Source organism: Pinus tabuliformis, chromosome 2_1 (genome assembly GCF_031772625.1).
Source record: "Pinus tabuliformis cultivar Carrire ecotype Pingquan chromosome 2_1, CPIR1, whole genome shotgun sequence".
In the NCBI taxonomy this organism is placed as follows: Eukaryota; Viridiplantae; Streptophyta; class Pinopsida; order Pinales; family Pinaceae; genus Pinus; species Pinus tabuliformis.
The window spans coordinates 845170260-845196728 of NC_142299.1; the positions used below are offsets into that span (position 1 = coordinate 845170260).

Genomic DNA, 26469 nt, shown 5'->3' on the forward strand with positions numbered 1-26469 from the left:
TGGTGCTCAGAGTCACCGACTTCTGCTTCCTGCTCATCCAGGATATCAAGGCAGATTCCAAACAGCACTGAGAAGTGCTCTAGTGATCCTCCATACTTCCTGCCCACTCATCATTCAAATAATCATGTGGTTTCATATTTTCGGCAGTGTATCTCAATTCATGAGAGATTGTGCCCTGAGGATATCTTAGAAGATTCTTGGCACCAATCTAGTGAGGCTCAACCAAATATGAGCTCACCATGCTAACTGCAACACAGATGTCCGGACGAAGGTTCTCCAAGAACATCAATGCGAATGAGTTTATGAAACTCAGAGGCATTTCCCAAATCTGGTCCGACATCATTACCATATAACTTCTGAAAGTTAAGATCCTCGAGGCAGTCACAAGCTTGCATCTTATCTTCCCACATTCAGAATCCAACTCCCTCTGTCTCCTATAAATGAGAGAGTCTGCACCTGTTAGACATAGGTGCTGGTACGAGAGGTTTATCATCCACAACCTTCGAGTAATGGTTTGGATCGGTTTCACTCCTAGTGAATCTCAGCTGCATTAGACAGCTATCAATCCTCTCATATTATGCCTGAGGTGTTTTCCTTCAAGCCATAGAGGGCTTTCTTCCACCTGTATACATGAGATACCTTGATCATGATTCTCAAACTCCTCGGGTTGTTCCAAACCTGTGAACCAGCTGCATGAGGGGAATGGTCTCCTTATAATATTTTCCTTCGGTACATTTCAAACATGTACCTTCATGCTTCTTTTTGAATTCAGGCATCCTAGTCACCATTTGACTCACAAACCTCCGGTGCTGAGTTAATGGACATGGTCCCCAGTGGACTTCCTGCAACTTCATACAACCCTGAACTCAAAAACATCTTTAAAAGATCTATTTTCAAACACGTACCTTTCCATCGATAAGTGCCACCCTGCAACCTTTGACTTCCATTTCCGAGATGGACACCAGGTTCGATTAGGTATATAAAAGAGATTTTGGGGTTCCTTGCTTTCGTGGAAGAGTCGACCATTTCCTTGATGACCTGCATTACCAGTCATTCTTTTGATCATTGAAGATGTCCCAGGAATGATTGTTATCTTCATCAAGAGATGTGTCTCTGCCATTCGGACACTCCTTCGCATAACGGCCGAACTTATTTCAACAAGGCATCTGCCTTTCCTTCCACCCTTAGATCCGAACTTCCCAATGAAGTGATCTTAAGATGGACCATCAGAATCTTCCGCTACGCCATTCTGATAACATTCTCTGCTTTGACTTCACCCTAGGTGAATTATGAGGAACCCATTGATCCTTCTGTCTTGTCCCAACTGTCTTCGGTGATTGCTCTTTCACTCTTGCTTGGGCATTGTCTTCACCTCAGCTCTGATACCATGTTAAGTTTTGGTATGTTCTATGCTAGAGCAATTTATTTAAATTTTCACAGTTAGCAATCACATCAGCATTACGATAAACTACAGATAGAACATAAATATAATATGCAGAAGACAAGCCAAGACAAGAGGACACAAGATATGGCGCAAGCCAGGGACAAACCCCACAATGTGTGGGGAAACCCTTTGATCAAATCTTCTTTTATCTTCAAAGTTCAGCAGAGAAAGAGATAGAGAGAGAGAGAGTACATTTACAACAGAAGTCAACACTTTGACTTATCTAGATCTAGCGTAGATCATTGTGTATAATGATGAGATCAGTTGAAGACATTCTGCTTCAACTGATTCTCAAGGTGACTCCTTCACCTATCATCATTCTGCATCTCGTCCATTTGCTGTACCTTACAGTGTACTGCACCACGCTGCACTAATCATCCTGCTTCATGCTGCCCATGCTCTCATACATCATGCTGCCCATGATCTCATCTATCATTCTGCCCATGATTATTATACTTCATGCTGCCCATGATCTCATCTGTCATGCTGCCCATGATCATTGTTATCTTGATACTAGATCTAAATATAGTAATGACTGTTGAGACTGTATGTCTCCTTTTACAGGTATGAGAAACACTGAAACTTATTGAGATGACACCCAACGTAATCCTCATTACTGTTGTTTACAGCGTCCTCATCACACCTCCTAGGTTAGGTTACAACTGTACCTCAGAGACATCCGGGACTGATAACCAAAGTGACATTGTTGCTGCCTTAATTCATTCAAGAATAGCAGATCAGACGGTTTGTGTGTTACCATTCATTGACTGCGTTGTACAGCATATAAGGTCTCCTCCATTTGCTGCGTATATGTATCTTCATGACCTGTGCATATATATATATATATATATATATATATATATATATACATATATATATATATATATACATATATATATATATATACATATATATACATACATATATATATATATATACATATATATATATATATATATATACATATATATATATATATATACATATATATATATATATATACATATATATACATACATATATATATGTATATATATATATATTGCTGTGGATGTTGTGTTTGAGGGTCTCTTGTGACAGTAAGTTAAGGTCCTTTCATGACCTGCGGCTAGGGTATTTAGAACAGCGTAAGAGAGCTTCTCCTTCAGCTGTGAATATGCCTCCTTTACTGCGGCTAGGTCTCCCTCTAGGACAGAGAATTAGGGCCTCCTTTGATCTGCGTTGAAGCTCCCTTAGACAGCTTATAGAAAGCCTTTTCTTGATAACATAGAGGGCTTGCACTTCACTGCTAATGAGGTCTCCGTTTGCTACATATATCATCCTCATATGCCTGCGTATATGTCTCTATTTACAGCGGATAGGGTTAGGGCATCATCTGTAGCTAGGGCAGCGTATTCTTTAGTGTCCCTCCTCCAAAAACCCAAGACGTGGAGAGGAAGAGATCACTCAAGAATATCTCCCCAAATGACTTCAAGTCCTCCTCTATTTATACTGAAAACGTAGAGGTTGAATAGACATGTCGGCTGGGCTTCTAGAGCCTACATAAGAGCTGGTCGGCTTGATAATAATTACATAAACAAAATAAATTCATATCTCCATAAATACTTATCGGAATCGGATGATCTTTGGATCAATCCTACACCTCTCGACGAGAGGGATCCAATAAAAATATCAGCTGCCAGAAATAAGCTAACCCACATGGAGTTTGGCCCTAGTTGCCAATTTAACAAGTTTTCAGGAGTTCTGGGCCAATGACGCACATCAGCAACAGCGCAGAGGAAGAAAGTGTGTATTTCTGGGCAGCCAAGAATCACGCGGAGGGAGTTTGAGACTAGCAGGGATCACACAGCTTGTCGAGAGGTGAGGGAGTTGAGGTAGCAGCGTTGGAAAGCCATTTTCGCTAGAGCTTTTAGCCAGCTAAGCTAGCATTCCAACAATTCGCATTTCTAGGCTGAGGGGCAGCACAAAGGCCACACTGCAGAATTTCGTGGTGCTTGGAGAGCCGCTGGGTTGGGCCAAGAGTTCATTCGAGAAGTTGGGAGTTGAATAACAAGGGTAAACCCAGCATTTTGGAGGAGTTTGCAAGTGGATTTGCAGCGAGTTTCCAGCAGGTCGAATTTGGCAGCCATAACTGGGATGAGGCTCCAAGGGGGTCGAAAAACCAAAGTCAAAAATAGTTAAAATCCCTTCTGGGTTTTTCTGGGTTTTGGCCAAGGAGTCTGGGGTTAAAAGGAAATAATTTTTCTGGGTGGTTTTAGTACCCATTCAAACTTCAGCAAAGCAGTGGTTTTCTGGGCAGCGCTGTGCAAAGTGGTGTAGAAGCTAGGCAACCTTCAACTTAGCCCTTTTCCTACCTGGGTTTGGTCCTGCTTGTCCATTGAGACAAGCCCAGGTGCAACATTCCCTCATCTATTGTATTTGGCTTGCAGAAAATTAATAAAATGGCTCAGAAGTTCTCCATTTACAGTTTTTATATGGGTGTCTGTTGAACATTTCGATTTTGTATTTTGTTGTGTAGAATATTTGTTGTTATCACTTGTATTTCCTATTTAGGATCATTACATGTTGTCCTTTGAAGGACTAGTGAGCAATACGAAAGCGAAGGACCGACAAGACAAGATATGACATAGAAGTTGCAGCGAAGTTTGTCATTGTATCTTGTATACCATAGACTGTTGTATTATTCGGATTTGGTTTAATATAACGAAGATTGGGTTGTACATTATTGTACAATATTTGTTAGAAATTGTGTATACTTGTGTACATGTGATTTACTGCTTTACGTTGTGCAAAGTAGTTGTGGTTGAGATTCTTGGTTTGGTAGCATCAGAGATTTTAAGATTTTAACCTAGACCCAAGAGCGTGTTTGAGCTACTTTGGAAGTCAATGAATTAGAGTTGTGCACAGCAAAGTACAACTTAAGAGGGAGTTGGTCACATTGTAGGTGGTTTCACGCTGGTATCTGGTATGAGGACAAGTTGGAAGGGCTGTCCAACTATAGTCCATGGAAGGAAAGGATAAAGTTGGTCTTGCAGGTCAACGGGATTTGGGAGTTCATCGAGAAAGCCATTAAGAAGCCAACTGACCCAAAGGAGATGTAAGTGTATTAGGATTTGGATACGAGGGCGAGATTGGTCATCTTAGATGGTGTGAATGATGCCCTAATACCTCATTTGTCCAGGAAGAACACTACACACGAAATGTGGATGGCTCTTCAAAATTTGTTCCAGAATAAGAACGAGAACCAAGTATTGGTATTGGACGATAAGTTGAAGTCCACCAAGATGATAAAGGGTGAAGGCATGACTTCGTATCTGACGAGATTGTCTCAGGTCAAAGATGAGCTTACTATCGTCGGTGTGACTATTTCAGATGGAGATATGGTGAGGATTGCCTTGAAAGGGTTCACCAAGGAATGGAAGCCCTTCATCAAAGGGATTGTTGCCAGAGAGAAGTTGCCACACTAGAATAGGCTGTGGGACGACTTCATTCAAGAAGAGTTGCGAGACAAGGATCTTCATCCAAAGAAGAAGACTTTTGATGATGACATGGCACTTGCAGCGCGAATGAAGGGTAAGCAAAAGAAGGACTTGAGTAAGGTCAAGTGTTTCAACTGTGGCGAGATGGGTCATTTTTCGTCAAGATGTCCGATGAAGAAGAAGGGAGATGACGAGAAGAAGAAAGGAAAGCAGGTCGCCAGTGTTGCCACTTCTGCTGAGATAGATGATCTCACCAGGAGATTGGAGGAGGAGGACTTTGCCATGATCTCTCATTTCTCGCAGGGTATTATCAATGAGGATGGATGGTACATGGACAGTGGTACGACGAAGCATATGACAGGGTCACAAGAGATTTTTGAGACTCTAGTTGAATGGGACTCGAAGTTGCAAATGGTGTTGGGCGATAAGAGTCGATTTGAAATCCGAGGATCTGGCGTTGTGCCATCCAGGATGGGGACAGGACGTGTGATGCGGGTCCAGGATGTTGTTTTTGTACCAGGACTTAGATATAGCCTGATTTCCATCTTGATGATCAAGAGGAAGGGGTTTCAAGTCTTGTTCCAGGATGGGAAGGCAAGACTCGGGCCCAAAGGCTCTGAGACCGATGGGATTGTACTCAGAGTTAGAGAGCATGGTCTCTACAGGTTGACAGGCAAGCCTGTAGATCATGGAAAGAAGCAAGTGGAGCAGGTGCAGGTTCTAGAGAAGCAGGTGCAGGTGCAGGCTTCATAGTAGCAGGTACAAGTTACCAAGAAGAAGGTACACTTTCCCGAAAAAGTCTAAGTTCCAGAGACTCAGAGGGAATCGAATTCGAGAGGGAGCTTGCAAGTTTAGAGGGAGACTTTGTAGCCCAAGAAGAGCGCGTGGTCAGTGGGGAGCAAGGGTGCTCCTACAACTGCCAAGAAGGAATCATGGAGAGATTGGAAAGCGATACAAGAGAAGAAGAAGAAGCAGGATGCTTCCAGTGACAACAACACTTCCAAGAAGGGTGTAGTTCACCGTACAGGGATTGTTGCGATTGTGAGAGCCAAGCTTGCTACCAACCACAACGAACGAAGTCAGTCTCTTAGAAATCAGTGAACAAAGTCTATTAGCGCAAGGACAAAGTCATTCTTTTCCTACTCACTAGTAAACGTTATGTTGGGCAAGTGTTGCGAGCAATGATGATGATGACGAGATACTTCCTAGTCTTGGAAGTACCTCCCTCGCTAAGAGGGAGTGTTGATTTGTGTAGCTTGGGAGGTACTCCAAGCCCTAGGGTTCAGGATTTGGAGGGAAAAATGCCACAAGGGTCACTTGTGGGCTTGGAACCCAAGGGGTCACTTGTGGGCTTGGAACCCAAGTATGGGATTTTGCACCAAATCATGTTTTGGGCATTTTCAGGAGCACATTTCTACATGTGATGGCATGAGATGGTAGAGGGCGGAAAGGAGAATCCAACGCTCTGAGAATCATCGAATTACGAGTTGTAGAAGTGGAGAAATGAATTTTTGAAGTTATATGATGGGTTTGCACTTATATCTCAAGGTCGGCCTAAGGTGTTCTAGGCTTGTGACAGGCTGGCAGCCCTTGTGTGAGGTCTTAGGAAGGAGCCCCTCATTTATGTATAAATAGAGGGTGATGTAGAGCCATTAACGCATCCATTTGTGCAACATACAACAAGTGACAAGCTCATAGAAGGGACAAGATAACTCTATTTTGGGCCGCAAAAGTGAAGGACAGACCAACGAGTTTCAAGGGTTGTTTCTAGGGCATTTTGAGGAGGTCGAAGTGCAAGAAGGAAGGTCGAGGGCTTGTTCTTCGAGGTCAAAGCAAAGGAGAGGAAGTTCGGCTGTTTGAGGGCAAACCCTAAACAGGTTGTCGCAGGCCTATGGTGCCTTACTGTAGCAAGCCGCAAGCAATATAGGGCAGGTCAAGGTTGTTGGTGAGAGCTAGACTGCCCAGAATCACAACAAGAAGTGTCAACCTCCTAACAAAGGGAAATCGCACTCCTTAACAGCAAATTTAGGCAAAATTGAAGGTTGGATATGGGATTGTAATGATGCCCTAACCAGGCCTACGTGGCAACATAGGAGTGGACCTCAAACAATGAGCTGGAGATGTCTTGTTGAGGTGTTGGATCTGAGATTTGTGGATCAGATTTGGACCAATTTTTTAGCGCCCAGTGGGAACCAATTTGAAGGCATGATTGGGTGATCGTGAGCCTTCATCGGTGCAGATCTTGCAGGGTAGTATTAGGTGCCATTGATCTAGAGGAGGGCAGTGTGTTGGCCACCCAAAGTAGCCCTAGACAAGTTATCTTGAAGTGACGAAGAGGAGCTAAAGGTTGGGTGAAGATTGATGCCGAAGTGCAGCACCTTGATGGATAAAGGTGACTGCTAGCTTGGCAGTTTGGAGCTCGGGAATTACGCCTAACCAAAGAGCAAATTGGATCAGCATGTGTACCTGCTACAGAAGTGACTTGCAGCAGTGTTATGTGGCAGCCCTCTTAGAGTCTCGATAGCACCATAGCACTACCGATGGACACATCGTGTACTGTCATAGTCCCTATGAATGGATGCATGGTGTTCAACAACTTGATCTGGGATCAAGGACTAAATTTTGTCAGTGGAGAGTGGTAAGGTCTTGTGACTCACTCTCAATCACTTCTTCTTCATTATTACTTCATGGTTCAGCAGAGCAGTGATGACAAAGATGGTACATGATGACAGGATGACATGATGATGACAAATGACTTGATAGGTGGAATTCTCCCTAGTTGAAAGGGAGTGTTAAAATTGGCAACTAGGGCCAAATTCCACCTTAGGACAACTCATATAATGGAGATGATTAGTGCATTGGATTCCTCTTTTCAAGAGCTCCAAATTCGATATAAAGATCATCTCATTCGGACAAGAAGAAGTGGAATTTTGAATTTACTCTCTCTCATGCACAAATTGTTAAGGTCGACCTCAGCTTAATGTAGGCTCAAGAAGCCCAATAGATGTGTCCTTTCACCCTCAATGAATTGTATAAATAGGAGTGACCTCTCTCCTCATTTGGACATCACTCACTCATCATTCTTCTCTCCTAATCTGATCAGTTCATACAGCTTGGGGATCATCTCTTTCTCTCTCACACGTGGATGAAGGACGAATATATGGGGCAAATTGCAGGCCGAAATTTCAAAGTTTCAGGACAGCATTGACCAGTGTTGACTAGAGGGCTATTGACCAAGTTTGACTGCGTTTTCTGGGGCATAATTTCGCTCTCTTGAGGCCACATTGATTGGCACAGAAATCGAGGTGTTTTGGATTGTTTGACCGGCGTTGACTTCAAGTTGACTTCTATTTTTACCGTAGAAAATCACAGCACATTTTCTCTCTCCTTTGACCAAGTTGTTTTGGGCTGCATTTGACCTCCTCTTTAGGACGAGTTTGACCAAGGAAGACTAAGATACATTGGCGAAGTTTTGTTGTTGTTTTGACCAGCGTTGACTTTCTGATTAAGGCTGAAATTGACTGCAGCTGACTGTAGAATTTGGCAGGGTTGATTTCACTGTGTATTGGGCAAGTGAATTTGATTTTTGTACTCTCTCTATTGAACAATTGAATAATAATAAGAAGATTTGATCAAAGGATTTTCCCCACATTGGGGTTTTTCCCTAGCATATGCCAAATCTGGTGTCCTCTTATCTTGGCTTGTCTTCTGCATTTGTTTTTATGTTCTATCTGCATTTATTGTCAATGTGATTAATGGTTAATGTGATTGCTACTGGAAACTATTGCAAAATTGTTATTGGATTGTTAAAGGAACATTGAAGTAAATTGTTCAAAGCATAGAACATACCATCGTTATCTAGAATTAACAGATATGCATGCTTCACTATGCCCCTTGAATCACTTCAAACTAATTTTTTAGACAAAACTTATGCCAATTTAAAAAAAAAAAAAAAATATATATATATATATATATATATATATATACACACTTTTTTCTTGCTTTGTAGGAGCTCGATATTGAATCTGTTGTAGCTCTATAATTTTGGATCTCCAAGGTCTAAAATTTTGTCCTGTGGTAGCCCTCTAAGTCTTCTTTCCAACCCCACAAGTCAGACTGAGATTGGAGTCTTCAAGAAAGAGTTATGCCCAATCTCCCACGATGCCCTGATTATAGACTAGTTCAGTAGAGTGAACTTGTACAGAATGCCACGTGTCACTGTTTCGACCTTCGGCTCTGAAAATGATACACGACAAACTATAGTCTGTGCACTTTCATTCACACTTGGGGAGATGATCATGAGGAAGTTGCATGACATACCTTTGGCAGGACATTTTGAGGCATTGCATGAGCATGAGGCACAACAAATGGTAGACCTCTTTTACAGGAGGGCATGTAGGCTCCAGGCAGTATTTGGGTGCATCATCAAGAGACGGGATAACAAAGTTCGTTGTGTGATTTGGCAAGAGCAAGGCATTTTAGCATGCACTAGGTTGATTATCGATACATGGTGTCCATTTGTTGATTGCATACATGGATCAGAGGAGAGGCACGGATGGGTTCCAACAACTATCAATACTATGCAGCAATCAATAGAGATTGGGAGTTGTGAACTTTCGATATGGCTGTGGGAACTAGGGATCTAGTTGGTTGCTAGATCACTCCACTTCTCGATGTGCAGATATATGACAGCGAGTGATCTAGTTAATTTTAGGGTTGACATGTGGAGAATTGCAAAGGCCTTCACCATGTGGTAATGCAGATGTTCCCTGTTGTTGTTTAGGATCGAGTCTAGTTGTAGACTGGTAGACTTTGACCTCGCTAAGACACCTTGGCAAGATGTGCTTCATGGTTGTGGGTTCAGGGCTTATAGATATTTTGGCATGTGATTCCAAGCAAGGAGGATTTTGTATGAGCACGATAGGCAATAATTTATGACCATATTGGCACAGCAAAAAATGGCAATCTCTTTTTGAGATTAGCATGGGACCCTGGCATCACAATGTGGAAATATGTAAGTAGGTTCGGTCTTCATATATACGAAATGTACTCTTGATTCTTGTATATTTTAAAAAGAAAGAAAAAATATTATTGTTATTTTTGTAGCATGGCTTTCATGCTCAAGGTCATTTTATTTTAGAAGTCAAGCACCCATTGAGTGCTTCTAAGGTTTGTCATAGAGTCAAGAAGTCAATAGAGTCATTATCATATAAAAAAGACCCCATTGGGCATATTGTAACATGTCAAAACAATTTATTTGAGTCAAAATTGTGTCAAATGATCCTCCAAGATCAAGTCGGCCTACAAGAGATCAGGTTGGCCTCAAGAAGACAATTAGCACCCCTAGAAAGCCTATATATAAGAAGGAACTCAACCTCATTTGGATAGAGGGACTTCTCGGGGAGATGACTAAGATTTTGCATTTTCGAGATACTCTACTTATTGGCAGTAAACAAACGGCCTTTGGCGTCTATGCCTTGTTGGGGTGTGAGTGGAGTGAGGAATGTTTCACGATGATCAGGATGGTTTGGGATCTCGGTGTCATGAGACCCATTCGTGCTGGTGTAGTACTGTGGTTTGGAGTGGTGCAATGGCACATTTGGGATCCTGGTATTAGTTTCAATCGACTTATGGAGCAACAGTGTGTGATGATATTACTTGAGGACAAGCAATTTTGGGGAGGGGAGACTGTAATGTCCCCAATTTTTGGATTGCCTTGTGGTGAGATTAGGATGGATTTCCAGAGCTTATGTCAGTTAGGTCACAGAAGCAAGATTACATTATTGGTGGGGACAGAGGGTTTTGAGGAGTTTTACGGGGGGCAATTGGGATCGCTTGCCATTTTTCATCAACAAGATCAATTTCGCACAGTTCAATCTTGGTTTCATCTCATTCCGACAATTTCCGTAAAACGAAGTTATTAGGGCATATTTTAATTAATTATGCTTAAGGTGTTGTTTCAGGTTGAATTCATCTCAACTACTGAGTCGAGTTTCATTAGCTATTCAAAGGGTCGAGTTTGTTTGCAGATATTATTTACAAGAGTCGTGTTATTTGTTGGGGTTCTATTTTCTTTCCAAATCTGATATTTATTTGTTGGGTTTTGTCCATCTCGTTGGAGTTGATATTTATTTGCTTAGGATTCTAACCATTTTGCCAAGGTTGATATTCATTTGTCGAGGTTAGTTCATTTGTTAGAGTAGTATTCATTTGTTGATGATCAGTTCATTTTGTCGAAGTTGAGCATTCAGCAAAGAGGTTTGGTTCTCCTTTGTTAGGCTGAAACACTACTATCCTTTGGAGGCTAAGTTGCTGAGCTCAATATCATTTGCTGAGAGGGCCAAGTTTATCTCATTTCCCAAGCCAAATTCTTTGTGGGTTGAGTCCAGTTCTCAGTGTCGAAGTCATTATCTTTGGAAGCAGAATTGGTTCAGCCAATTACCAGAGAGGTGTCTAGGGTCATAAAGTTGATATTTGCATGTAAACCCTCTATTTCAATTAATAAAATCATTGGTTACATTGCAATATTCTTGTTGTACATGTTATTTATTTTGTTCTCCAGGGGTTTGTGAAAATGTTTGCTCACTAAATATTTGACAAAAATCCTCAAAGAGTATTTTGAGAATTTGTGGGTTAAAATAGCAAATTTTAGAAAAGGGGATATTACAACATGCAAGGGACAAGAGGCACAGCGACCAACAAAGTGGGAGACAATGTTGGGCTATTAGACCTAACAACTCCAAACATGAAGAGTAGCGCATGATTGAAAGGTAAGATAGACCGGTATGTTGCAATGTACAAGAACCAAGCTGCAAGGTGTCGAGCTAAGCCACAAATGGTCACCAATTGACTCTACATGTTAGTTGCGCCGCCAAAGAAGAGTCGACAACGACCAAAAGTTGCAATCATACAAAGGGTTAAGGAAGTCATCAAAAGAGGTCATGCATACAGACCGTATGCGTAGAACAGTGACAGCGGCACATGGTACGACAACAAAACCATCACCAAAGAGGCAGCACATGAGTATATCAGATTAGTTGTACAAAATGTTAGTTTTTGTAGCATCAGATGGTGTTCTCGTCTTGACAGTTGTCAAAGAGGCTAAGAAACACTGGGACTCCATAACCCAGAAAAGGTTTCAGGAAAATCCACCTATAAATGCCTTAATTAAGTTAATTAATCAGTAATTAAATTTTTCCCAAGTCTAACTTGGGGAAAATGATTACTTAACAATAATTAATTGAGGAAGGTGAGATTTCTCTAGAATCTCACAAGGATCGACTAGGAAATAATCTCAATCATTAATTAAGTTTTAATGTTGGCCATTGGAGTCCCACGGTGAGATTATAAGAAGTCGATGGGTAGATGGAGGACAACACTTGAGATCAATTTCCTTCGGCAGTTCAATTTCTCCAAAGAGCAACAGTAGTTTTCGGAAGAGTTCAAGCCAGAGAGGGGCAGAGAAAGTGAGTGTGGAGGAAGTTTTTGAGTTCCGAAGAGTCAGAAAGAGGAGGCTAAATTTTTCTCTAGGAGGCTGCACAGAGGCGGGGAAGATCCTCAAGAGGGAAATTCGATTTCGCTAAAGAGAAGCTTGTTCTCAGTTCCAAAGGCTGGGAATATTTTCCAGAGTGCTAGAGAGACAGTTTCTCAGTTAGCAGCAGGCAGGACGGCTAGATTGGCAGCTGATTCCGACAAAGCATGAGAGGGTTTGCGCTAGGGTGACGCAGGGCCTGCACAGAGCTGGTTGGACGGCTAGCTTTTCAAAGGTCAGACAGTGCCAAGATTGCTCGAAGAGAGGGCAATTTCCCTCAGAGAATTTTTGCCAATATTTCTCTTCGATAGATTCACCAAATTGGTGATATTTATTGTATACATAATTTCTCACTGCTGCTTAATAATAAAACCCTCAACTGTTGCACCGGTTTTTCCAAGTTGGGTTTTTCCGAGGACTGTAATCCAAAATAACTGTCATACATTTGTATGTGTGTGCCAGTATTTTCTCAGTTTCTAGTTTATCTTCCGCGGTATTTTTATTTGTGAAGATTGCAGTGTGATTATTTCGTTGTTGCCATAGCAATAAACTGCTAAATTAATTAACAATTAGAAGAATTAATTCCGGTTGCTACAATAGGATTTCAGTGGTAAAATTTTCACACAAAATCATACGAAGTACAAGAAAACTTGATTACAGAGTGGTAGTACAACAGTTGTCGCAGATAGTCGTATGAAGGACAATGTCATTAGTTTGCATCCAATAGTAAGGGATTGGCAAAGGTCACGCTTCAAAGGGAAAGAAGGAGGCCATACAAATCAAAAAATTAATATTGTGGATGTTTCAAAAGACCAAAACACAAATTGTTAATTTTAGGTATGTTCTATGCTTAGAGCAATTTATTTCAATTTTCACAGTTAGCTCAATATCTTTTCCAGATTAGCAATCACGTCAGCATAATAGTAAATTGCAAATAGAACATAAACATAAATCGCAGAAGACAAGCCAAGACAAGAGGACACAAGATGTGGCGCTAGCCAGGGACAAACCCCAATGTGGGGAAACCCTTGATCAATTCTTCTTATATGTTCTCCAATAGTTCAACACAAAGAGAGAAAGAGATAGTACATATACAACAGAGGTCAACACTTTGACTTATCTAAATAAGAGCATAGATCATCTCTAAGAAGATAATACATGAGGTAGCTGAAATCAGTTGAAGACATGTTGCTTCAACTGATTCTCCAAGGTGACTCCATCCACCATGTTGCACCTATCATTGTGCTGCTCCTCATCATCATGCTACACCTTACTATGTTGCACCCATCATCACTATGCTGCATCTCATCATGCTTCACTAATCATGACTGTACCCATCATTGTACTGTTGAGCTCTTCATAGCACTATGTTGCATTATACTTGCAGCTCCCATTGTTGTACCAATGTTGCATCATGTACCATTGTTGCACCATGTACTTGTTGTCCCATGTGCCATTGTTGCACCATGTACCAGTGCTTCATCAATCAACACCATGCTACATTGTTACTTATGTCATGCTGCCACACTCCTTTAGTCATTCTGTCACACGGCCTTAACTACTAGCTATGGCCTATGGCCTAGCCCAGCAGCAAGATAGACTATGATCCATAGTCTTAGGATACACACAAGGTTGTCATCAACATGTACAATGTTGATCTGTGTGTTATAGGAGCTTCTTCTCATCAAGATATCTGAAGAGACCTCTCCTATCAAACTGATCCAAAACAAGTCAAAACAATGGCCCAACACAAGTTACTAATGGAGAAGAATACATACTTTTGCACTTCTATTTATGGGCAGTGTTTTGGTCACTGGTTAGGGCTCCCACTGTAACCTACAACAACCCAACAATCATGCCCAAAACACACCTTAAATTATGCGGCCTCCTCTCCTCTCCAAGTTAAGTGATCTCGTTGTTTGAGGAGGCACCTACAACTCCTTGTATAGGAATGTTTGACCCTCAAAATAGTACCTACAGGTCTGCGCCTAATTACAACAGGAAGGTCCCTTTACTCAGCCTGTTACAAGAGAATATCCATGTGTTTTCTTGCCCAGAACAGTCCCTAATTATTGTGGCCCTCCAGCAAGGTACTTCGGCCCTCCTTCCAGCACTCGGTCACCTGAAAACATCCCTTCAAACCCTCGTTGGCCTATCTTCCTTACTGTGGCTAGGGAAGGATAGACCTGTGTATTTGGGCAGCGTGAATAGGCCTTCTTCACTGTGCTATATCTCTCCTTTAGGCAGCATATAGGGCAAGTTGGGAAGCATATAGAAGTAGGGATCTCCTCCCTTGAACTGTGACTAGAGCATCTTCTTTAGGATTGCGACTAGGGCAGCTTGTTTAGCCTCCTTTCCTCCTACGTCTAGGGCTTCCTCCTCTTAGACTACTCTTCCACTAAAGCCCAAAACAAGTGGAGAGAAATCAAGAGTGAAGTGTGTGTGTAAATGGCTATCAAGTCACCTCCTTTATACTAAAATGTTGAGCACACATGGGGGTTGTTTGGTTGTCCGCCGACCTTGACGAATTGTCCCATAACACAAATAAATTCATATCTCCATGAATACTTATCGGAATCGGATGATCTTTAGATCAATCCTACACCTCTCAATGAGAGGAGTCCAAGAAAAATATCAACTGCGATAAATAAGATGACCCACATGGAGTTTGGCCCTAGTTGCCAATTTTAACACAAATCCACATGGTGATCCTGGCAAATCTATAAACCAGTAGCCTTTAATTATTCTCGTGGGTGCCAAGTGTTGAGAAATAGGGAAGCTTGCAAATTAGATTAGATTTCTTTTTCTTTGATAACTACTTGTGAATTTTGTTGGCTTCTTATTAATATTTTTTATGTTTCTTTCATCAAACAATTATCAAATTATAAGCATGAAGATCACAAGAGAACAATGAACACAACATATAGGCTCCAAGCCAAGGAAAAACCCCTCCAAGGGAAAACCCAAAAAAAAAAATTCTTATTGAATCAGTTCAAAGTGAGATAACCAAGACCCATAATCATAAACAGACTCAAAACATCTAGATGCCAATTCAAACCCTCCTTCTGCACAGCCAACTCATCAACAGCAAAATACCAACAAAAAATCTTCAACATGAGATGTGATGAGGCAGAACTTCGACAAATCAAACTTCAAGAGAAACCCTTCTTCAATTTTAGACTTTGGCCCTCTTCTTCTTCATTATTCCTTTCTGTAATATTTCAAATACATTCATGTGAAATTGTGTATGCAAATGAGCTCCAACTCCCCTCTGTTTATATTATCCAAAGGGGTTCGAACAAACATGTCTTCTGGGGCATGGCCAACTTGATAGATAGAGCCGACTTGGATTCTAGAGGGAATTTTGACCCAAAATTACATCTAGAAAATTATTCTCTTTTTCTTTACAAGAAGTCCAAATAGGACCTTGACTCAACAAATCCTAAAAGCATGAAGAACATGCTTAACTACTAAAAATAATAATTATTATTATTATTTTTCTTCTTTTTTCTTTTACATAAAATATACAATTACATAAGAACAAAGATCATTATGAAGACCGAACCTAGTTACATTTTCCAACACTCCCTCTTAACTAGGGAGGTATTCATAATTCCACAACCAGTACAAGGATACTCTCAAATTGAAATATTCTCATAAGAAGAGTCAAATTGATAAGACTTTTAACATCATAACCAACATTGTCAAATTACAACATAGCAAGGCCTTGACTTGACAAGCTCTAACTCTCCACAAGATTAGAGCATAATGCTAGGAGGCATACATATGGACACCACCATAACATCTCAAGGCACATACCCCATCCGGATGTTCACCAGGTATGTCCTTCCAAGACTATTCTTATCTTGGATTCCCAATCCTCAAAGAATATGTTGGGGATGCCTTTTACCATTTGACACGGTACTTGGACATTCTCATACTGAAGAATTTTCATAAGAAGAGTCGGATTGGTAAGCCATCTCATAAGTTATTATTGCAGCTTATCTCATTGCATCTCATCATACCAATCAGCATTGTCACATAGCAAGGCCTTAACTAACAAATCTATCTCTCCACAAGATCAGAGCACAATGTTGGTGAGACAATGACTAATAGACACCATCATCATTGTCTCTCAAGACACATACCCCATCCGAATTTTCACAAGGTATGTCCTTTTAGGACCATTTCTATCTTAGAATAACACATCCTCAAGGAATTTCCTCTTCGACTACTCTTACCTATTGGATGCCCTACCACATCCTCAAAGAGTATCAGAAACCAAATGCTTACCCAATCCTCCATTCTTTCTTCATAACATGAAGACAAGAATGATGTGTCCATCTCTCCCTCATGGCCTTCACTAAGACTTACGGTTGTTAGTCCTGGTCTAGTGCATGACACATGAAGTAGAGAACCATATCTGTCACTCCCTCTTAACCAGGGAGGATCCAATCATTCCTATACAAGGAATATACCCAAGCTCCCTCTTAATCAGGGACTTGCCCAAGCTCCCTTTCAACTAGGGACTTGATTCCAACAACAGTTATCTGCTTTACGTTGGAGATCACAGTACTATCAATTGCTTGTATGGCTCCTCTTTCGATGTCATGAACTTCAACTTCTTCATCCTTGAGCCTTCTTCTTCTAGATCTTCTTCGTAGGGCATCAGCCATCTTCTCCATCACTTTCCTTCAATGAACCATAGTGTTGATCAATAGTCATGTCATCCTTCTCTTCATCAGAAAGTGATCTTCTAGTTCACATCTGGTTATCCTTCATACAGCTACCTTTTCCAAGTCATGTTTCTTTCAAGATCTTCCATCCAATCTCATGAGTACTAGTTGTAGGTGACATCTACAACTCTCTTTTGGTAGCCCTGTTTCAACCCAACTAGATGATTACTCAAAAATCAAAATGAACAGTAAATCAACGTTACCTTTTCATGATGGCCTTTCGTCATGAAATCAGCGTCTTGCAACATCACCATCCTGCACATGTATGAATCCATCTCCAAGACATTCATTACCAAGATTCTTATTTTGTAGTATACATATGAAGGTATTCATACCTTCTTATTCCATGGAGATGTTATAGCTAATTCTTCTAGTTATCGGATGTTGATTACTTATCTTACGTGACAATAGTTGCATCTTTCACAAACTCTTCTTCCTTTCTTCACATATTGCTTCCCTAGGAACTGCTATATTATGTTGATTTTATCTTATCAATATGTAGAAGAGTTCAAGGCACATTATCTACATGCCTTCATGCTTCATTCTAATGGAAGAGATCCTTCGTCTTCGATCATGCTCATGATATAGAGCATTCAACCATTCTATCTGCAACCATATGATGACATTACTTTATCTATCAAATATATATACATACCTCTTCCTTCTTTTGGTCATCTAGACTTCCTTGGGCAACTTCCTTTCCTTATTTGAAGCTTAAGGTACATCAACCAACTTGACATGTTGCACTTCTTTGTCATCATACTGTCATACTTTTAACTTGTAGATCCCACATAATGTGGAATGTAGACCATCTGCGAGACACTTGCTTCTTCTTAAGTAGAGGTGAATCTTCTAACAAAGGTTCCAATGGAGGATCTTAATGATCCTCATTCTACAAATGCTCCTTTGTAATGATGATGATGTATGATGATCTCTTTATCTTGCTAGATGACTTTCTTCCAACCATATAGATTGTGCCTTGGTTGTCCTTATATGCTTCCAATGGAGATGCCATGAGCTACTTCATTTCTATTAGGATGACTACTACTACCATGTAGACTTTCTTCTTTAGCTATCCTTCCATGCTTCTATGATGATGTCATCTTTATATTGCTATAATGCATCCTATCATACTTATGATGTTTTCTATAACTGAAAAGAATTAAGTGAAGGAGATTATCTCAGTCATAGTAAAAAAGATCTTTCACTTCCTCCTTCGATTTCTTCTTTTCTAATTCTTCCACTTCTTCGATAACATGGACTTCATTTCTTTCCTTTCTCTTCTTGTTGTACTTCTTGATTTTGGGACAATTCATTTTAAAGTGCCCATATTCATTACACTCGTAGCATTGTATTTTCGACATATCGATCTTCTTCTTTTTTCGAGGATCAAACTTTCCAAACTTTCCTTTTCTCCTAGCCATGGGCACATGCTTGAATTTGTTCATTTGATCCAACATCACTCTTTGCCTTCAACCTAGTTTCTTCAGTCTTACATAATGAATAAAGTTCATTGAATGGAGTGGCTTCCTTCTTTCCATAAATAATTGACACAAAGTTGCCCCATTCATCAGGTAGTGCATTGAGCACAACGGTGGTCATTTCTTTATCAGACATTATTTCTCCTAGCTCTTGTAGTTGATCTCTTATTTGAGATACCCTCATAAGGTATGAGGCTACCCCTTCTTCCTTTGATACCTTCATCTTGTATAGTTCGGTTCTCAATGATATAACTTCTCTTGCAGTGCTTACGGAAAACAATTCTACCAACTTTTCATAGATTTCTTTCGATGTCTCCATCTTTGCTACATAGGGGATGAGTGAATCCTTGATTGATTCTATGAGGATTCTTTGAGCCCTTATTTCCCCTTTCATATATTTCGATAATGCTTGAACTTGCTCTTGAGATGGTTGGGAGAATGAACCCTTAACATATTCAATAACTTCATTCTCTATGAGGATCAAGTCTATTCTCTTTCTCCATGCAAGGTAGTCTGATGAGCCAACTAACTTGTTGCTCTCCTTCAAAAATGAAGTCATTTTGATAGTAGATTTTTAGACATAGATATAAAGATACTTACTTGTCAAGTGAAGATGCTTCTAGGTGATGATATCTTCAACTTGAAGCCTTCTTGATGTTGTTGTTTCCTTGATGATCTTTTTCAAGGATGTTTGAGGTGTGAACTTTGCTTCAATGTGAGGGAGATCACCTTGATTTCTTTCATGATGACGACAATGCTTCTTCTTCCTTCCTTGGATGATAATGTAGAATGTGGAGGCTTTCCAGGGTGCTTCAAATGTGGAGTCATTCTTTCTTTGAGTGGAGGTAGGGTCCTTGAGGTCTTCTTCTCTTTGTGATGATGTGATCCTTGAGATGAGTACTCCTCCATGGTGCTTCTTGATTCTCCTTAATGATTTCCTTGTGCCCAACCCTTATGTGTCCTCCTTCAATGGTGTGATCTTCAAGCTACCTCTTCTTCTTGTTGTAGTCACCTTCGCTCTGATACCATGTTGAGAAATCTAGGGTCAGCTAGATAAAGGTGATTTCTCTTACTTCAATAACTACTTGTGATGTATTTTTACTTGACTTGATTAGCCTCTCCTTTCTCTTGAATATTAGTTTTCTTATCATCAAACAGCTACCAAACTATGAATATCACTGATACAAGAGGACACAAAATGTAGGTTGTAAACATTTCCTCTTGAGAGGAAAACCCACGAGAATTCTTTTCTTCTTATAGAATGTTCAAATGACGAATTCCAAGACCTAAGAAACTTGTCAAAGACCCTCCAAGACCAAGTCAGACTTCTTCTTGAAGAACTTTTCTTTCCAACTACTTTGACCTAGCAGCTTCCAGCAACTTCAACCTTCCAATAATTTCTTCTACAACTTCGACTTGCCCAGCAACTTTTGCAATTTCAACTTCCCCAACAACATTTTTTGCAACTTCGACTTGCCCAGCAACTTCAAAAACTCTAACACAAGAGAGGAAGAGAGGTCCAAAACTTCGATCTTGCTCTTCTTCTTATCCTTGATTTTCATCCTTTTCCTTCTGTCTTATAGCTTCTATCTTCTGGAGTTTAAACTTGCTTGTCTTATCTCCAAATGAGGTCAAGTTCCTTCTTATATATAGGCTTCTTAGGAGGTCGAATTGTTGTCCTTGAGGCCAACTTGATTCACAAGGCCTTGGAGGGTCTTTAAGACACTTTTAACTTTACAAAAAAATCTTTACAAGATACAAAATGCCCAAAGGGGTCTTACATGTATGACAATGACTCTTTTGATTTCATAATTCTATAACAAACCTAGAAGCACTCAATGGGTGCTTGACCTACAAATAAATTTACCTTGAGCATGAAACCCATGCATCAAGAACGAAAATAATAAATTTCTTTTTCTCTTTTCATCAAATACATAAAATCATGATTACAATAAACATTATGAAGACCAAACCCAGTTACACATTTCAACACATATAATTCATAATGATGAGATACATTTATATATGTGATGTTATTTTGTATTGGTTCTCCACATTTGAGTCCTTGATTGAACAACTATCAGGGTTCAACAAGATTTAGTATCAACTTTGAGGTATCATTTTTATTTGGCATCCACTACATCATATATATATCAATGGTTTCTTCATATTTATGTGCCAATGTGTTTATCTGTTGTTTTTGCTTTATATGTTTAAAATTCTGAAAAAAAAATGAATATATTTTGCATATTTTAATGTTTGCCACGGTTTTCCAATTTTTTGCTGATTTTTTCGCTTATGTTTCCGAAAAGATGTTTTCATGACCCTCACCGAATTTTGCCGATGCCGATTTTACCAACACTCCTCATAACTACTTTCATGCATACACAGATGAGATTTGAAGGACGGATATGCTTTGAACAGATATAAAATGGTGGATCTCTATCTTTTTCTAAGTGAAAAACTTATAAATGCAAAACAAAGAACCCATAAGTTGCCTCAAATATAAACTAATAACTAACCATTATAATCTCCACAATGTGTACAAATGTGGACACGTTTACACCGTTCAGTTATTTTCTTCAACAACGCACGCTTCTGCAACACCTCAGCTCTCGGATTTCGCATACGTCTAAGGAACACTCTGCACTCATCTTCTGGACAAAGTATTCGTGCACATGACTACACAAAAGCGCAAAAAATCATTGTTATAATATATCACCACTTTGTCAATACAAAGAAAAACAAAAACAAAAATCCCATTTTCTGAACATGCATAGACCCATTCAATATCCACAGGAAAAGAAAAAATCAGCATCTACACGCTAGAACATAAAGTCCACCTAATGGGCCTGATGTATCAGAAAGTCTCGATTACCTTGCAAATACACTGTAGAAGGTTAATAATGTTTTTGAAATAGCCAATATGAAACACAGGAAGTGCAAGCTTTATATAACCAAAATGGCCTGGGCAATCTGCAAATTTCCCGTGGCAAGTTGTGCATTCCCCAGTCTTGTATGACGGGCCCTGAAAGTAATAAACAAATTAGGTATAACTCAATTTTTTATTTTTTTTAAATCATTGCATAGCTGTCCTAATAAGAAAAAGTCTTATAAACATAAACACGTTCTGTATTAATTAAATAATATTTAAAAAGGAGACCAGAAGAAAGGAAAAGAAATCCCACTGGCCCAAGAACCAGATTTCCAAACTGATTGAACCTAATGGGCTCAAAGTTGGTGATAAGAACCCCAGGGACCCAGATGATAATCCAAATCCAAATCCAAGTTTTAAGTTTGAACAAGGTGAAGGTGACAGAAGAAGCATATCTGGAAAAAAAATCAGAAGAAGACTGCCAAAGGCAACTTCAAAAGGAGAAAAAACTAACATGGAAGAGGATAAAACTGTGAACTTTGAAAAAAAGGGAAGTCCAATTATGTTGGAAGAAAATCATGAATATCTAGAATTTTCAGAAACCTCGGAAGATGCAGATGACAATACAGTCTCTGCTTTTGGGAAATAAAAGAAAATAAGAGAAAAGGAAGAAGAAATCCTCAAAATAACTAGCCAAGCAATTGTGATATTTTTGTACTGAAACTATGCAAAGGATATTTAAGCATATATATTTCGCTTTCATATTGTCAATTGGGTTTATCTCAGGTGGGTAAGAGGAATGATTATTATCCTCTCAACTCAGGTTCAATCTCAGCAAGTGACATGATGAGCTTTTGTTGTAATAGCTTCGAGCCTTGTTGTTGAGTCTGAGTAGTCCCTCGAGGATCAAAACATGTATATTCATCATATGGAATATAAGTATATTTCTCATGTGGAAAATATTTCACTTTCAGTGTTTCACATGATATAATATTTCAGTGTCAGTCAGTAGACAAGAGACGAGACTACCGTTTCTGTTAAAAGTTTTGAAAGTTTTTTCAGGTAAAAGGATATATTTCTCATGTGGAAAATATTTCACTTTCACTGTTTCACATGATATAATATTTCAGTGTCAGTCAGTAGACAAGAGACGAGACTACTGTTTCTGTTAAAAGTTTTGAAAGTTTTTTCAGGTAAAAGGAAATAAGAATCGGCATTGGTTTAGCCCTTCTTACAGGGCATTTTGAAAATTTGCCAGAAAATGGCTAGAGCTGCTTAACCGAACTAGATTACCTGATTTTGTAATCTTTGTACCTTCAAGCCCAAGAAACAGGGACTATATTCCAGTACATATATGTAGCTGCGTTATTGGCTGTTTCCTGAAATTCCGAAAGCATAATTTCCAAAAACCACACCCTTTTAAACACATATGCCCATTTCCCTGTTCTAAGTGATTTCGACTTTCAGTGATGGGAATTATGTACTTAGATGCTTCTCCTTCCTTTCGTTTTACCATATTACTCTCTATGTTAATTTAGTAGCTCACACAGCATGATAGATGTATGTATATACATATTTACAAGTTCCATAAAAACCTTAGAAAAGGGCTGTTGAAGACTTCTGCAAAACATAGGTTTTTCATGGGAAGTAAGTAGTTCAAAATGTGGTGAAATTTGAAAACCATCATAACAAATAAATTCAGATGCCGTTTGCCACCAACAGAGCATTGGTAATACCCAAGACTCAAATAAATAATTATAACTGAATGCTTTTGTTGTTTGCATGCTACGTTTTAACGATTTGTCATTCAGATCTCAGAGTTTGTCTGTTGCTAAAAATAGTACAAACATGGAAAAGAAAAACTCATATCATACCAAACGAGTATCTAGAATACCATGATCACATGGTCGTCGATCTGGCGGTACAAAAAGATTACTTTCATAAACATGTAGCTCAGCAGCCTTGACAATCTCTGGCCCAGACATGGTGGTAAAATGAATACTCTTACTGAAATGGACAAAAAGCAAGTAGTGAGAAAAAATCACTGCCTGAGGCTAAATGCTCACAAATGCTTATAACCAGTGGCTACCATATTCAATACACATTGCCAGACTTGTAACGGAAACTCTCTATTGCCTCAATCAAGTAATCCCATGTTATAACAATCTTTAAATAAAGAAATCTTGAGAAAAGAAGAAATGTAAGAGTCCTTCACATTTTGCGAGGTCCAGCATCCTCAATGAAAGGTCGTTTGCTGAAGGTAATTGATGTAGTTGGAGCAGCATTGCGCGCAAAGCTGTTGTCTCTGATTGCCATTTGGAGGAGAAGATCAAGCTTTGTCAATCTCTCTACTTATTAAATACAAGCTCCAGGATCTGTAATCCACTGTTAACAATAAACATGTAATTAATTAGAAGAAAGTATCCAAACTAAAGCAAAAACACGGGCACTTTTGAACCCTGCTCGTATTAAATTAGTTCCATAATGAAGCGCAGAGATTTCATAAGATATCCTGTTTTTTGTGACAAAAATGACCAATTTTCACCAAGGTAAAAAAAAAAGTGTATTAAAAGCATAACAGAGTTGAGCAATCAAACAGAACTAATTGACATTGTAGCTATGGAGTTTTCCCTAAGCGCATGGCTATGGCTTTTCACCAAGAGAGAATTCTGACGGCTCTTCACCTCTTATATTTATCTTTTTTCTCTTTTTATAACACTACCCATGGAACATCATTAACAACGGATACCTTATTATCGAAATCCGACAGCCCCACGATTTATTCGTGAGTTCTCAGAACCCTGTGGTGGATTATACGCTGCATGCACCAACAAAATCTTTGACACCCCGGACGATCAAAGACAAGAAAGAAGTTAATGACAAGTACTGTTAGGTATTTGCATTGAGTAGTTTTTAAATTCAATTGAATATCGTGAATTGCAGCAGACAAGCGCAAGGATACAGATATCGTGAATTGCAGCAGACAAGCGCAAGGATACAGATATCGTGAAGCTATAAGTTTGGAAGGCAACTTCATAATATCATTCGCTCATATGATCTTCTTTTTTCTAACACAGCCCTCAATTATAACAAGCTCTATATAAATTTATTAAATAACAAGTTCACAAATGGCAGTATTAGGATTTAAAAAATAACGGCAGGAGTAGATTATTTAATTAAACATTATTCATTATTACTGAGAATAGAGATAATATAATGTGGTGGATCATCAAATTTATAAAATCTTACATAAAGGATAATGTGTATAAGAGTAACTCTTTTGATGAAAATTTATAATTTATAATTGAAAATACAAATATGGAAAGGTTAATATACTAATAGTATTTATAAATGAAATATTGGAGTGAAATAGTTAATATGGTATAATGGTTTCAATTGTAAATTGGATATCAAGTTTATGAAAAATGATGTGAGGTCGAGTTTATGAAGAATTTATTGCTTACCTGTCTTGTGGCAATTAAGGAATGGGTTTTTATTACATATATTATCATTTTTAATGAAAATGATCATAGCTATTTTTTTTGCCTTACTTATCCATTTAATTAAATAAATACATTTTCATGGTTTTCATCAAAATATGGTGAGATTGTCCAATTTGGTTCATATACCTCAAAATCAGTTAGTTTTATTCATTGTTGGATTTCCTTTTAGGGTTTAATATTCTAAAATTTGAACTTTTCTTTCTTGTTTTTGATTTCTTAATAAGGTTGTGTGTGAGTGATATTATGCGTATTCCCATATATTAACCATATTTATTAATGTGATTGTGTTAATATAGATATCATTTGAGGGAAAAGAATTAATAAGGTTGTGTGTGGTTGATATTATGGGGATTTCCATATATTAACCATATTTTTTAATGTGGTTGTGTTAATATAGATATGATTTGAGGGAAAAGAATTAATAAGGTTGTGTGTAGTTGATATTATGTGTATTCAAATATATTAACCATATTTATTAATGTGGTTGTTCTTTAATATAGATATGATTTGAGGGAAAAGAATTAATAAGGTTGTGTATGGTTGATATTATGGGGATTTCCATATATTAACCATATTTATTAATGTGGTTGTGTTAATATACATATGATTTGAAGGAAAAAAATTAATAAGGTTGTGTGTAGTTGATATTATATGTATTCACATATATTAACCATATTTATTAATGTGGTTGTGTTAATATAGATATGGTTTGAGGGAAAAAAAAAAAAATACATGATGAGAAAGCTAGAGAAGGTAAAAGGAAAAACCAAATTTAAAGAAAATAGTTGAAAAAAGATCCTAATAGACACATAACTCAAAAAATATGAAATATTCAAATGCACATCTAATGAAAGAAATTTCAGCTAGTAAGACAGGAAACATTTGAGATAGAAAAGAATGGGGTCCCAAACGTTCGATTTGATGTTTTTAAGCTTTAGACTCCAATATCTTTTAGATATAATGTTGGGTGTGGAGCCTGATTATATTCTGTATTCAAAGGTTTCAGCCGGATGTATACCCTAGGAACACTGTACACCCCTCCACGTGGGGGGGCAATTATCCCACTCCCCCTACGGGGGTCTGGGGAGGTAAATCCCCTCTCGCTGGGAGGTTTGGGGGCCAGTGGTCCCCCAGCGGGGGTCTGGAGAGGTAAATTCCCTCTCGCTGAGAGGTTTGGGGGCTAGTGTTCCCCCAGCGGGGGTTCGGGGGCAACGCCCCCGAAGCTAAAAATAGATGTAAAATTGTCTTGTAAAAGTCTAGTAATTTCTAGTCAATCTGGGCCATTCATTAGGCGGATGATTTGACGGTAGAAGTTATGTTTAATTTAGGGTTTTTTGCACTAGAAGGCAACCCCTCACTATATATGAGGGAATTGTATTGCGTCTATATATATCTGTATTCTGAGTGAGGAAAAGAGAGA

The 26469-nt window shown here is 39.0% G+C and overlaps 1 protein-coding gene across 6 annotated transcripts in view; it reads right to left on the reverse strand.

Annotated features, from left to right (window-relative positions):
• The window catches only part of LOC149203292 (DNA-directed RNA polymerase III subunit 1-like), a 450745-nt gene that overhangs the window by 417670 nt on the left and 6606 nt on the right, over positions 1–26469 (reverse strand). The window contains exons 1-5 of one of the 6 annotated variants that reach the window (XM_089403378.1): positions 24296–24593; positions 23762–23931; positions 23441–23553; positions 21550–21699; positions 21194–21353 (exon numbers count right to left, since the gene is read on the reverse strand). In XM_089403378.1, coding sequence (XP_089259504.1) covers positions 21194–21353; positions 21550–21699; positions 23441–23553; positions 23762–23831 — 493 coding nt within the window. In that variant the 5' untranslated portion in view covers positions 23832–23931; positions 24296–24593. Of the gene's footprint in view, positions 1–21193; positions 21354–21549; positions 21700–23420; positions 23554–23761; positions 23932–24148; positions 24226–24295; positions 24594–26469 lie in introns of those variants that run through there. The other 5 variants (XM_089403375.1, XM_089403380.1, XM_089403377.1 and 2 more) reach the window with 5 other exon arrangements.